Source organism: Camelus bactrianus, chromosome 11, assembly GCF_048773025.1.
Source record: "Camelus bactrianus isolate YW-2024 breed Bactrian camel chromosome 11, ASM4877302v1, whole genome shotgun sequence".
Lineage (NCBI taxonomy): Eukaryota > Metazoa > Chordata > Mammalia > Artiodactyla > Camelidae > Camelus > Camelus bactrianus.
This window is the reverse complement of record NC_133549.1, coordinates 29,213,417-29,226,465: the sequence shown is the minus strand read 5'-3', so window position 1 is coordinate 29,226,465 and position 13,049 is coordinate 29,213,417. Positions and strand designations below refer to the sequence as shown.

General features: G+C 38.8%; 1 protein-coding gene across 3 annotated transcripts in view; it reads left to right on the top strand.

Annotated features, from left to right (window-relative positions):
• PNLIPRP3 (pancreatic lipase related protein 3) overlaps nt 1-12,761 on the top strand; it is a 41,976-nt gene extending 29,215 nt beyond the window's left edge. For 2 of the 3 annotated variants that reach the window (XM_010969846.3, XM_045506573.2), the window contains exons 10-13: nt 162-294; nt 2,227-2,338; nt 4,734-4,901; nt 5,171-6,003. In XM_010969846.3, coding sequence (XP_010968148.2) covers nt 162-294; nt 2,227-2,338; nt 4,734-4,901; nt 5,171-5,234 — 477 coding nt within the window. In that variant the 3' untranslated portion in view covers nt 5,235-6,003. Of the gene's footprint in view, nt 1-161; nt 295-2,226; nt 2,339-4,733; nt 4,902-5,170; nt 6,004-12,179 lie in introns of those variants that run through there. The other variant, XR_006720050.2, reaches the window with a different exon arrangement.
• Nucleotides 12,762-13,049: the final 288 nt, after the last annotated feature.

Here is a 13,049-nt window from a genome sequence, read left to right as displayed (position 1 = left end):
TTTTTGAAAACAGGCAGAGTGGTCTGTTAGGCATTTGAGTCATTTTTAAATGCATATACTTTATTTAGATTCCAAAGATTTATTATAGTTTAATGATATGTCCTGAGTCTATGGAAGGTCAAGACTTTCTAATTATGCTTCTAATTATTTTCTATCACCAGGGAAATTGCTTCCGTTGTCCCAAGGAAGGTTGCCCAACCATGGGTCACTTTGCTGATAGATTTCACCTCAAAACTATGAGGCCTAATAGAGCATATTATTTTTTAAACACAGGGACTTTTTCCCCATTTGCCCGTAAGTATTGTAGCCAAATTTTATTATAATGCTTTAAGGTACTTATCTTTAAAAATTCAACAGTTTTTACTGAGTGTCTACTAAATAACTGGGTATTGGGCCAGCCCCTGAGGATGCAGTGAAGAGCAATACAGAGAGTTGAGACCAGAGGGAAAGCAAACAAAATCTCAGTGTCAGTCTTGAGTAATAAACTTTCCACTGGAAGACATTCAAAGGAGGAACTTCCACAACCAGGTCAGAGGCTCCTTCTGAGGGAAGGTGATTTCTAAGCTGACTGCTAAAAGGTGAGTAAGAGAGAGAAATGGAGTCTTCCAGGCAGAAGGAACTGTTTATGAAAATGCCTGGCGACAAGACAGAGCTGGAACTGAAAGAAGAGCCCCCTGCTGGGTTTGTACCACCAGGAGGAGAGTCATGTGAGACAAGGGGGAGAGGACAATGGGGTTGAATAACCAAAGTAGGTGCTCTGCGGGAAGTTTGGGCTTTCTCTTCGGGCTAATGAAAAGCCGCTGAAGGGTATTAAGATGATCAGATTGGTTTTTCAGAAAAGTCACTCATGGATTAGAGAGGGGACAAGATGAGAGCACACTGACCTGTTGAAACAGCTGCTGCCTCACTGCTCTGTGAAGTGATGGATGTGTAACTAGTCTTATTGTGGTAATCAATTTGCAGTATATGTATATCAAGTCATCAAGTTATACACTTTAAACTTACACAGTGTCTCATTGTATGTAAACTATATCTCAGTAAAGCTGGGAGGAAAAAAAACAGTTGTTGGCAACAGTCCAGGTAGAAAGGTAGAGAGAAGTGGGGAGATTACAGAGATAGTTAGAAGGGACAAGCAAAAAATAGCTTGGTGAATGGATTTGAGGGATGCAGAAAATGGAGAAGTCAAGGGTGATTCTGGCTGGGTGGGTGATGTGCCATTCGCTGAACTTGGTTAACACAGGCAGAGAGGCTGGTTGGGAGGAAGTTGATGACTCAGTTTCTAACATGTTAGGTCTGAGATGCCAGGAGGACTCGGGAGTGTGCAGTTAGAGATAGGGGTCTCAGCCTCCGGAGAGTGCTGTCACTGGTGTGCTTGAGGAGAGTGAGTTCAGTGGAGGTGTGATGGTGGAAACCATTTGCAGTGAAATGGGCTGAGGAGGGATAGAGATCTCTTCGGCAATGATTAACTCATGAACTGAAAATTCTCTTTGGTAGATTTTCTCCTTTTCAGATGCTTTTCAAACAATTTTATGAAGAATTACATTTTTTTCAATGTGTTACTAAGCATGCAACAATTCCAGAATTCAGAATGAAAGGGCTGTTTAGCTCTAGATTTTTTTTTTTAAGTTACACTTGACCATTTGCAAGGGATCTATCCTACTGGCAGGCTTTGTGCTGACCCAGACCTGTGTTAACTGAGTATTCCTAGCACATATCTCTGCGGGAGAGGAAAGGACAATTCACTTTGCCACTAAATCATTTTAAAAGTACAGACATTGCTCAGTTGGCTTTCTAAATGTTTTCTGGATTAGTTGTCAAACTACGGCACATTAAAACTTGGCTATGGGAAGTATAAATGCCACAGAATACAAATTTGAATGAAAGAAGACATGCATTTTTTTTAAGTTATAAACATGTCTGGAAAATTAAAGAATTTTCTCTAAAGATACTATTAAACTATTTACTTTTGCAAAATCAAAATGTGAACATTTATATGTTTTTTGAAATGTAGTTTCTCACCAAATTCACTCGAGCTATATGAAGTTGTATTTTTTTCATGAACATGAATAGCCCTGATCCACTTTAACCCTGAAAGTTGTATTTACATTAAAGTAGCCAGGATGTCATGCTTTTCACTTGTTTTTAATCCTTCTCTCTCCCTCCTCTCTCTCTCTCTCTCTCTCTCTCTCTCTCTCTCTCTCTCTCTCTCTCTCTCTCTATTTCCAGGTTGGAGGCACAAACTGTCTGTCAAACTCGATGGAAACAATGTCACTCAAGGAAGTATATTTCTCCGTGTAGGTGGAACCACTGGGAAAACAGAGGAGTTTGAGGTTGCCAGGTAGGCAGAGACAAGGGCCTGGTAGGTAACAGTGCTGGGCGCTCAGTTTGTCTGGCTCAGTAAGGCTCAGCCCTTTCTTTTCCTACAATACCACCAGCTATCATGTTACAGTTAACTTTTCTTTCTACTTTATGTTTTCCAAATATAAAATAGAAATCATATCTATTTTCTCTGCTGTTCCAGTCACAAACAGAAAATGTTAGGACATGAAAATATGAATCTATATAATAAAGCAAGTAGAAAAAAATTGACAAGAAACAAGATATATTTTTAATCCAGTCCATTAATGCTATATGAATTTGGGCATATGTCTTTATTTGAATAGATTCCATATGAAATAAGACATTTATATAAATTGCCAAATTTCTAATAAGCTTTCTAAGTAGTACCCACAGATTTAGGATATGTGTTGGAAAAGTCAAAGGTAGGAATAATTCAGTAGAGAATACTGTGCATCTTAGGCTAAAGTCCCCCGTCATGAGTTTTCCTTAATCTTTCCTTTGATCAGATTTAGCATTTTTGTATTGACATCTTTCACTTCTGTTGCTTAATTCTGCCATTTATTTCAGAATTAACATTATACGTGCTAATTAGATGTTACCATTTTGCAAATTGATGAATGGATTAGATGTTTTGCCTCTGTGATTTACATCATCTTCAAATACTGGGAAGAGTTACGAAGAGCAGAGATTTTATGGTTAGTTTGTCAGTTGAGGGATGCATTATATGAATCACTCTGGCAGCATTTGCACTCATCATCTTGCCTTGGTGCAGCTGCCTGTGAAGACAGACGAGTTCAGTCAGTGAAGATCTGGATCCTGGCTCATGCGCAAAGTCCAGCCAGCCTTTCTAGACGTGGCTCCCACCATTTGGCTTTGTTCACTTTTAGCTCAGGCAGGTTACTATGATTGCATCACCCAACATTGACTGAATCTTACCCTTTCCTCCCTGACTTTACCATGCTGTTCCATGTTCCAAATACTCTTCCCTGTCTTAGCACGTCTCATGTCCACTTACCTGTCATGTCTCCAGTAAGCTATTCCCCTGAGAATAGTTCAACACCATCTTGTGTCTATGGCTCTGAGGCCCACAGTGAGGCCTGCTTGTTGTTTGTGTCCTGCACAAAGGCAGCTGACCTGGGGCAGGTGGGAATGAATGCGCAGCTCCTGACCCTTCTAAGATTTGTGAGAATGTTTTGACATCTCTCTGCTTCTTTGGCTAATGTCTAAAGAAGCTGTTTGTAATGTCCTTGCATAGTTATCCAATCTTCTTTTTTAGGAATAATTAAGCATTTCAGGTCCACAGTAGATGTCTCATCTTGAAATGAAGTCCGCTAAGGGAGCTAGTATGCTAGTCTATTCCTAGTCTTCAGCCAGGCTTTGAGAGTGTGGCTTCTCTGTAGATTGTACTTTAGTTATTTGGGCTTCCAGTAATACTGTCACGCAGGGCTGCACTGCGTGTGCACTGAGTGACAACAGTTCACGTAGCAACGGGGAGATTACCCTTAATAACCTGGAAAAACAGCTGTCTTCTGGTAATTAAATCAACTAATTCTACATGTAATGGAATAAGACAGGCCCTAAGAATAGCAACATTCATTCATTCATTCAGCAAATATTTAAATGCCTGTTGTATACCAGGAATTGTTCTAATTGCTAGGAAGACAGATAGGTCCTTCTCTCATGGAGCTTATCTTCCAGTTAGAGGAGACAGATGATATATTAACAAAGGAATAAGAAATAGCAGGAATAAAGAAATCTCATCTGGTCTAATTTTGGCTTGCATAAAATACACCTTATGCCTCAAGATAATTCACTTCTCTTTGCTCTATTGCCATGCTCATGAAAACATCTTTTGATCATCATTTGAGTTACCCAGTTCCTTTTTTTCTTCCCCCAATTCCTTTTATTCAGAAAAAGAGGGTACTGGGGAAAGAGTAGGAGAACATTTTGGTTAGTAAAAAGGAAATGTTTTTTCACCATTGTGAGCTGATAAATAGGCTTCTCGTTTTTATATCAGTTTTATGTGAATTGAGTCCATCATTGACAGTTTGATCATTTCCTGGTGTCAGTAAAATCTAATGTCTGATACTACAAAACCAAGACCAGATCTTTCATTATGGAGAACTCATCAAGGTAAGTATCTGTAGGCATCCCCTAAAAATCAGCTAGTCAAGCTTCCCATTTACCTCACCCTTCTTTCAAGCTGCAAAACCATGCTATTCTGAGATGCTGACCAATGTCAGTGGAAAGAATAAATCTCCTATAAGCAAATGCCAAGGAGATACAACTTTCTCTTCCATGGTACACACACAGAGATGTTGTCTTTCACTTCAGCATTGTGAAGTGCATACCCAGTGCAAGCTTGTGAGTCTTATTTTCTTTTCTGTTTACAGTGGAACACTTAAGCCAGGCATGACTTACACAAATTTAATTGATGCAGACATTAACATTGGAAACATAACAAGTATTCAGTTCCTTTGGAAGGAACATTCATTTGGACGTTCTCAGAATAAGTTGGGAGCAGAAATGGTGACAGATATATCTGGAAAATATGCATATAAGTAAGTCTTCCTTTTTCCTTTGCATTTTCAAACATAGTTTAAATTTTATAAACTACTTGAAACCCATATATAATTTAAAATTTGTCACTAGTATAAAAATTCATACATCTTGAAATTTTATAATTAAGAAAAACAAAATCGATATTTTATTTATAAAAGTGTTTATAAAATAATAACTACTCATTAAATTAAAAGATCTACCAATGTCTCCCCCCCACACACCCTGGAATCGTATTAATATCCTCTTTTTCCCCTTTTAAAATTTTCAGATCTACCTTCTGTAGCCAGAACATTATGGGACCTGATATTGCTCAGATCCTGAAACCATGCTAATCCCTTGATGGATTTATTTAATGGGGGCAATGGAAAAATTAATCTCTTTCCAGCTGGTGTCCAGACCAAACTTGGCCCTTGTAAATGAGATAGAAAGGTACAGTTGCCTTTTTTCTTTATAGAATGTTTTTCTAATAAACTTCTCTATGTGCCTTAAAAACAGACTACGCCCTGGGGCAGAGTACAGTACATGATCTGTAGGATTCTGGGTGTCAGTGACAAAACAGAGCTGGGTTGGAATTCCCCTGAATAAGAGGAACTGATGCAAGTGTAGTGTCAGCTCATCAGTGAAAATGAGCCTCTGTCTGGTTGAGTGTTTGAAGTACCTTTTAGAGTATTTCCAGGTGGATTAATCATTCTTCTAAAATGATTTGAAGAATATTTACTATGTTGTTAAGTCTTGCCAAGACAAGTTATGTCTGTAGTTCATAATATATAGTAGATTATAACCCTGTGGGTTGATAACATCTATCGATTAATAATGAAAACTAATGAGAGCACATCAGTATTTCCAGGGTGTCCCTTGGTCTTCGGGGGGTGTGTGAGGTAAGAGAGATTTGAGAGCTCATCTGTGATGTGAGCATCAGTTAGCAGTGGGCCCTAAGGATCACCACCCACTTCTTCTAAAAGCCCCCTGCTGCAGGAGACTCACTTTATCTCCCTGGGCCCTGAAGGTCCTGTTGCAAATTTGTATTTAGCCTAAAGGCAGCATTTCATTTGTAAGCATTTAACTCTTTGTCTTTATAATAACAATATTGTAATATTTAAATGTGTCAGTTGTGTTTTTTCTTTTATTTTGCTTCAATTTCTTCTAATTCAGTTGTCCTCATCCAGTGAAAATAAGAGTGTTTTTATTTGCTCTGTTTAATATCACTGGGCTCAGTGTTTGGCCCATGGCACTGTGCTATAAATATTGTTGAAAAGAAGTGATGATAGATATTCTGCAGGGGGTTTCTTGATTCTCCTTGGTGCCTCGCTGCCAACTGAACCTAAAGAGACCAACAGGTGGACATGAACTTGAGTCATTGCAGAAAGCAGAGAACAAAATGGGGTGACTTTCCCATTGTGTGCGGAGGAGGTAGAAGGTTGTTTGGAGCACAGGGCTTGGTGGAAGGAGGAGAGGAGAGAAAGACACGTTTGGCGTGATCCATCTGAGTGTCCTGCCTCCCTAGTAGCATATCAACCCGAGGCCCAAGCCAGCCCAGGAGCTGGGTGGCCATGAGCAGCCCCAGTGGGAGGATATGAGCCCTGCTGAGTAACTGTGTCGCCACACCACTACTGCTGAGCAGCCTGACAGTGGAGCCAGCTCATGGCTCTGAGGGAGGAGAACCACCAGTTAGAGCAGTGCCCCGAGCCTGCGCTGCTGTCGGCTCAGCCCTTCTTCCTTTAGGAGGGGCGTGCCCACTGGGAGGAAGAATTATGGATTGAAATGCTGCATTTGGCTCTGTGAGTCCTGGCCTGCTTCCTTGTCCAAGGGGTCTTTTGGCTGGCTGTTTCTAAACTTGAAAAGACAAACTGGAGTCAATTAACTTCTGGGAACCCTATGTTAATAAAGTATGGCCTTTCTGTCCCATTGTTCTTAATATCTGTCCCCTTTTTTGCATAATAAGAATGTTGTGAGGATGAAAAATAGTGCATGGGCTATCTCAGCAGATCCGAAAGTTCAAGGGAACAGCATTTTCTATGTGTACTGCTGCCTACGAAAGTTCTATAAAAAAATTCCCTTTCTGAGTGCCTTGCACTACTGTGCAGAGTATTTGGGACTAGCAAACAATGGGGTGAAGACTGTAAGAAAAATCTTCTTTTTACTATTATTGAGTTATAGTCAGTTTACAATGTTGTGTCAATTTCTGGTGTAGAGCACAATTTTTCAGTTACACGTGAACATACATATATTCATTGTCACATTCTTTTTCTCTGTGAGCTACCACAAGACCTTGTATCTATTTCCCTGTGCTATACAGTATAATCTTGTTTATCTATTCTACATATGCCTGTCAGTATCTACAAATTTCGAACTCCCAGTCTGTCCCTTCCCACCTCTCTCCCCTCTGGCAATGACAAGTTTGTATTCTGTGTCTGTTTCTGTTTTGTATTTATGGTTTTTATTTTTTGTTTGTTTGTTTTTTAGATTCCACATATGAGTGATCTCATATGGTATTTTTCTTTCTCTTTCTGGCTTACTTCACTTAGAATGACATTCTCCAGGGACATCCATGTTGCTGAAAATGGCGTTATGTTGTTTTTATGGCTGAATAGTATTCCTTTGTATAAATACACCACATCTTCTTTATCCAGTCATCTGTTGATGGACATTTAGGCTGTTTCCATGTCTTGGCTATTGTGAATAGTGCTGCTATGAACATTGGGGTGCAGGTGTCTTTTTGAAGTAGAGTTCCTTCTGGATATATGCCCAGGAGCAGGATGACTGGGTCATATGGTAAGTCTATTCCTAGTCTTTTGAGGAATCTCCATACTGTTTTCCACAGTGGCTGCACCATCTTGCATTCCCACCAGCAGTGTAGAAGGGTTCCCTTTTCTCCACAGCCTCTCCAGCATTTGTCATTTGTGGACTTTTGAATGATGGCCATTCTGGCTGGTGTGAGGTGATACCTCATCGTAGTTTTGATTTGCATTTCTCTGATAATTAGTGATATTGAGCATTTTTTCATGTGTCTATTGATCATTTGTATTTCTTCCTTGGAAAATTGCTTGTCTAGGTCTTCTGCCCATTTTTGGATTGGGTTGTTTGTTTTTTTCTTGTTAAGTCATATGAACTGCTTATATATTCTGGAGATCAAGCCTTTGTCAGTTTCATCTTTTGCAAATATTTTCTCCCATGGGTATAGAGGGAACATATCTCTTCTGCTTCTTGAGCAAACTGCTATTTATACTGAAAAGTGACTTCCAATCCCATGAGCCATTACCTCCCCTCCTGCCCACTGCCCTCCATTCATACTCATGCCTTGTCATCACATCACCTAGAGGTTCCCCTTTCCTGCCACAACTGCCTCCCCTTCAGGCTGACCGAATAACCTTGTCAGACCTCCTTTTGACTTCTGATCCATTACCCTTCTACTTCCTTGAAACCCACCAATTCACTCCCTTTCATACCCAGCTTACGTTGCATGATATTTTAGTTCAGTATGAATGCTTATTAACACCCTAAACTCCCTGTCTTGGTTTTTTTTTTTTTTGTATCCTGTAATGCTAAACCTCAATCTAAGTGCACCCAGTGTTTCTCTTCCTCTAGGCCTGCACCCCAACAGTTGAGGGCTACTTAGATAGTCACATCACAGAAAGGACGTGTGTAACTATAAGTTGGTCATCAACACTGTCCTGAAATTCTACCTATTTTTGGCTTTTGTTTTTTTTCTTATCTCCTACCCCAAATACTCCACCAACTTTATACAGAAAACAGAGGTGATCAGAGAGCACATTGCTCCTATTTTTGATCCAGACATATCAACTACCTACATCTGCTTCCATTCTACCCTTTTTCTTTCTAGTAGAGAAGCTGCCCCTTCTCCTGTCCAAAGCCAATGTTTGCCGCTGTGCGTTGAATCTCACTCTCTCCAGCTTTCCTGTGATTCCTGTCCTACTGGTAACATTTTCTTTCTTTTACACATTCAAGCTCTCATTGCATCAGCTTTTTAAAAGTCTAAGTTTAAGCCATTCTCAACCCTAGATTCCCCTCTAGTCCCAGCTAACCTGCAAACAGCTCTCATTTAGATTTCCAGTGACTGCCAGTTAGTAAGTTGAAGTTTTACTCATCTATTCCACCCCTCAGTAGAACTCAGCACTGTTGTCAACAACTTCCTACTCTTTCCGTTTAAAATTAAATTATTTTTTCTTTTTTAATTTTTATTGTAGAAATTTTGAAATAGTCACAGCAGCAGAGAAATTGGTTAAATACATCTCCCAAGTATTTGTCAGCCAGTTAAATAATTTTCAGATTTTGCCAATTCTGTGTTATAAGTGTGTACACAAACACACACTGCCTGTTTTTGTTTTGTTTGTTTTTACTGGAGTATTTTAAACCTGATTCTAGATATAATACTATCTTTCCCATTTACACATCAGTATGAATCTCTATATGATAAATTTTTTGAATATAACTATAATATCTATTTATAAAAATTAACAATAATCACTTTAAAATGAATTTAATGTTAACTAAAAGAATTAACAATAATTCCTTAATACCATCTTACATTAAGGTTGTTTTTAAGTTTTCCAGATTATTTGTAAAAAGGTCTTTTGGCAGTTCGATTGTTTAAATTGAGATCCAAGCAAGATCCACAAATTGCATTTTAAAAAATATTTTACTTATTTATTATATTAATTATTTTTTATTTTGGTGGGAGGCAATTAGGTTTATTTATTTTTAGAGATACTGGGGATTGAACCCAGGACCTCATGCATGCTAAACACACACTCTACCACTTGAGCTATACCCTCCCTCAACAAATTGCATTTGATTAACATGTCCATAAGTCTCTTTTCATCTGTAACAGTCCCCCATCACTTCTTCCACACCAGTTGTTAAATAAGCCAGGTTACTTGTCCTGTAAAATTTCTCATATTCAACTGATGGAATCTCCTTGGTGTCATTTAGCTCCTTTCTCTCTTGCACTTTTCCTGTGGTACTTAGGTTGAGACACTTGAAGGCATTCAGGTTCCTGTTTGATGAGCAGTGGGATTGACCCCACTCCATGCTGGCCTGCAGGATGGGCAATTTCTGCACCTTACAGATCTCAAGTTAACTGGCGATCTTTTTAAAAAAATTTATTCAGAGAATTATGTATATACTAGCACTTTATGCATTTGATAGGGCTGTACCAACTGGAGTTGAGTTGTAGGTAAAATAGAATGTTGGATGGCTTTGAATCTAATTGCTCAATGGCAGGCTAAGAGGAGACAGGTGCCTGGAAGAAGGTTTACAGAGGTTTGTGCTCTGGGAGGACTGGAGGAAGGGAGCAAATTGAGTAAAGGTCCAATTACGAAAAAGGCATTGGACTCTGCACTCTGCCTAGGGCTGGATGAGGTGGATCATAAATGCTCCTGCAGAAGCTTAGGAAGAATCAGATACCTGGCTGAGTTGTGTGTCTATTTCCCCAGGCTCCTTAGATCAGAGTGAATAATAGAAATTACCCTGCTTAACAAGGCCTCAGGTTTTGTTGACTCTGCAACTCTTTAGAGCAAGCAGAGGGCCTCAGGAATAGTATAATTTATTCCAAGTTATTGTTTCCCAGCCTTTTAAAACCTAAGCTCATGTTAGATAAACATAAAAATCTCATGTCCCTCCTGGGGTCTTTACTCCTCCACCTAGGAAAATCAATCTTTTTTCATATATCCTCTGGTCAAAAAGATTTTGTAAATCTTTGCTTTCTGCAGAGTGTGTAATAAAAAATGACAGGTGTGCTTTGTGCTGTGTTGTGTTATTTTTTTTCCCCAAAATACATACTTATAATACCAGATGGGCTTCTTGAGTTCTGCTCAAGAATTCTGCTCTAAGAGTTCTAAGAGTTCTGCTCTAAATGATTTAAGTCATATACTCAGGAGAGCAGAGTCTCTCAACTGGATTTCACTCCAATATTAGAGAATGTCTGAATGTCTATATAGATGGGCCAAAATTTTTGGTAAATGCTTTCTTCCTTATGCAGCCTATTTTCAATGTTCAAGTTTTGCAGACACTTAACCTTTACATAGTCATGTGTTTTTCTTTTCTTTTCATAGGCTGTTTTTCATTTATTCATCTAAAGAAACATTTATTGAGTAACCTTTGTATATCATGCATTGTGCTAAGTCACGAGGTTATATGAAAACCAAGAGATAGTCTTTGCTCTTGAGGTATACACAGCATTTCTGAGGGCATGGGAAAGGACAGACACCCTTGATTATAGTAACTCATGACAAGAATTGTGATAGAAGCAGGTGCAGGGGTGAGAGTAGCATAGAAGAGAGCCAGCCTACTCAACTACTTCTGCGACCTTCACTCTTCACTATTGATCTCCTATAAAAGGAATCATAAGAGAGAGAGACCGGTAACTTTTCATTTCTGAATTCTGTGGTTACCATGTATATTGTTATAAGTGATTCCATTTTGGAATTCAGTGTACTTTGCTTTCCCACTACCTGTGGTCCTGGAAAAACAAAACTGACATTTCATTCATCCATTCACACATAAATCTATCCATCAAAGATCTATTGACTGTCAACTGTGGCCAGAGGAGCAATAATTTCCTTGAGGGTCCCAAGAAGAGGGAGCAAAGGCCATGCCCAATAGATTTAAGATGATGCCAACTGGAGCATGACTAATCTACTCATCTCGGGCTTGTCTAAGACACAGTCCAGTGGTCCTAACGGAGTCAACTGCAGAACAGTGCCCATGGATCATGAAGACAGATGCAATTACCAAACTTCAATCCATCACTTAGGAATAACCACAGCAAACCTAACATTTAAAATAACTTAAGAGAAGTGTGAGTGTGTGAAGGATGAGAATGCCACTCAGAAGTAAAGGAAGCACCTTTTTTTCCTGACTCTTAACCTCAAAGAGCATGTGGGCAGCAGGTGATGCCTCTGGACACCATTCATTTATATGAGAGAGACAAGACCAAAAAGCTCTTTGTTTAAATAAGAACTCTATCCAAATCACATACTACAAGCAAGTGTGAGAAAAGGGGAGTGTCAGTGATTCCCTTTTGGCTTAAAATGAAAAGTTATGCACATTGCTAGCTCTTGGAGAGCAGAAAGGAATTTAACTTTTATCTCCACAACAAAACATTTCTAAGGCAACCAATCAGAATTAGACTTTTTACAGGAAGACAGTTATTTTCACACAATATTATATCAGTATTTACTTTTATTATGCACAATGCCATTTGCTTTTTCTCTGAAGCTGCAGGGGGAAATGCAACATTTTTTCTGTGTTACTTGCAGAGGTTTCTTTCACCAGCACTTAAACAAAGGCTCATGGACTTTTCAAGGCCAGAAATTGTTAATTCCACTGGTTATCACCAAGAGAAAAAGGCCAAAACACACAACTTGGAAAAAGAAAACAGCAGAAGACAAATGAAATGTGAGACACATACTGTTTTGTGCCAGCAATGCAAGTGATGTTTTCTGAAATCTCAGAAACTGAAGGTTATTTATTTTTGAACTTCCAAAATATCTTAAAACTTAATGTGGTGGATAGAGCATGGAATTATGAATTAGAGAATCTAAGGCCTGGTCCTGATTGCAGATTCAATTAATGAAGTGAACTCAGGCAAACAATTTCTCCTCTTTGAGTCCCAGCGTGTCCACCTATAAAATGAAGGTAATATTTATGATTATTGGGACTGCTTTCTCATTCTGAAATCCTTTTTGACTAATTAGGTGAGGATCTGTATACATGAATGAGTGGATAGATAGGGAAATCAATCAATAAAAAATAAAATTTGGATTTTCTTGTATGTTCATAATTCTCCCCAACCATATAAGACTTTAATTTGGTATCTGTGTGTTTTTATGATGTACACTGATTGTACCTAATAAATTCATGTTTTCTTAAAGTTTGACTTGTCTTTTTTATTGCAGAAAGCCTTGCTTACTGAGTTTAATGTATTTATTTATTTAGCTGCCCTCTAGTGGAAGAATGAGCATATTGTATCCTCCAGTGACAGCATGATCATCAACAAACCACTGTACAAAGTTGTATGCATTTTTAATTAATCGAACCTCTATGCTATAGGCAGTGAAATTTTTAGTTCTCAAGATCTCAGTATCTCACTCTGGTTAAGTTCACTCCAAATTCTGATTTGGAACCAA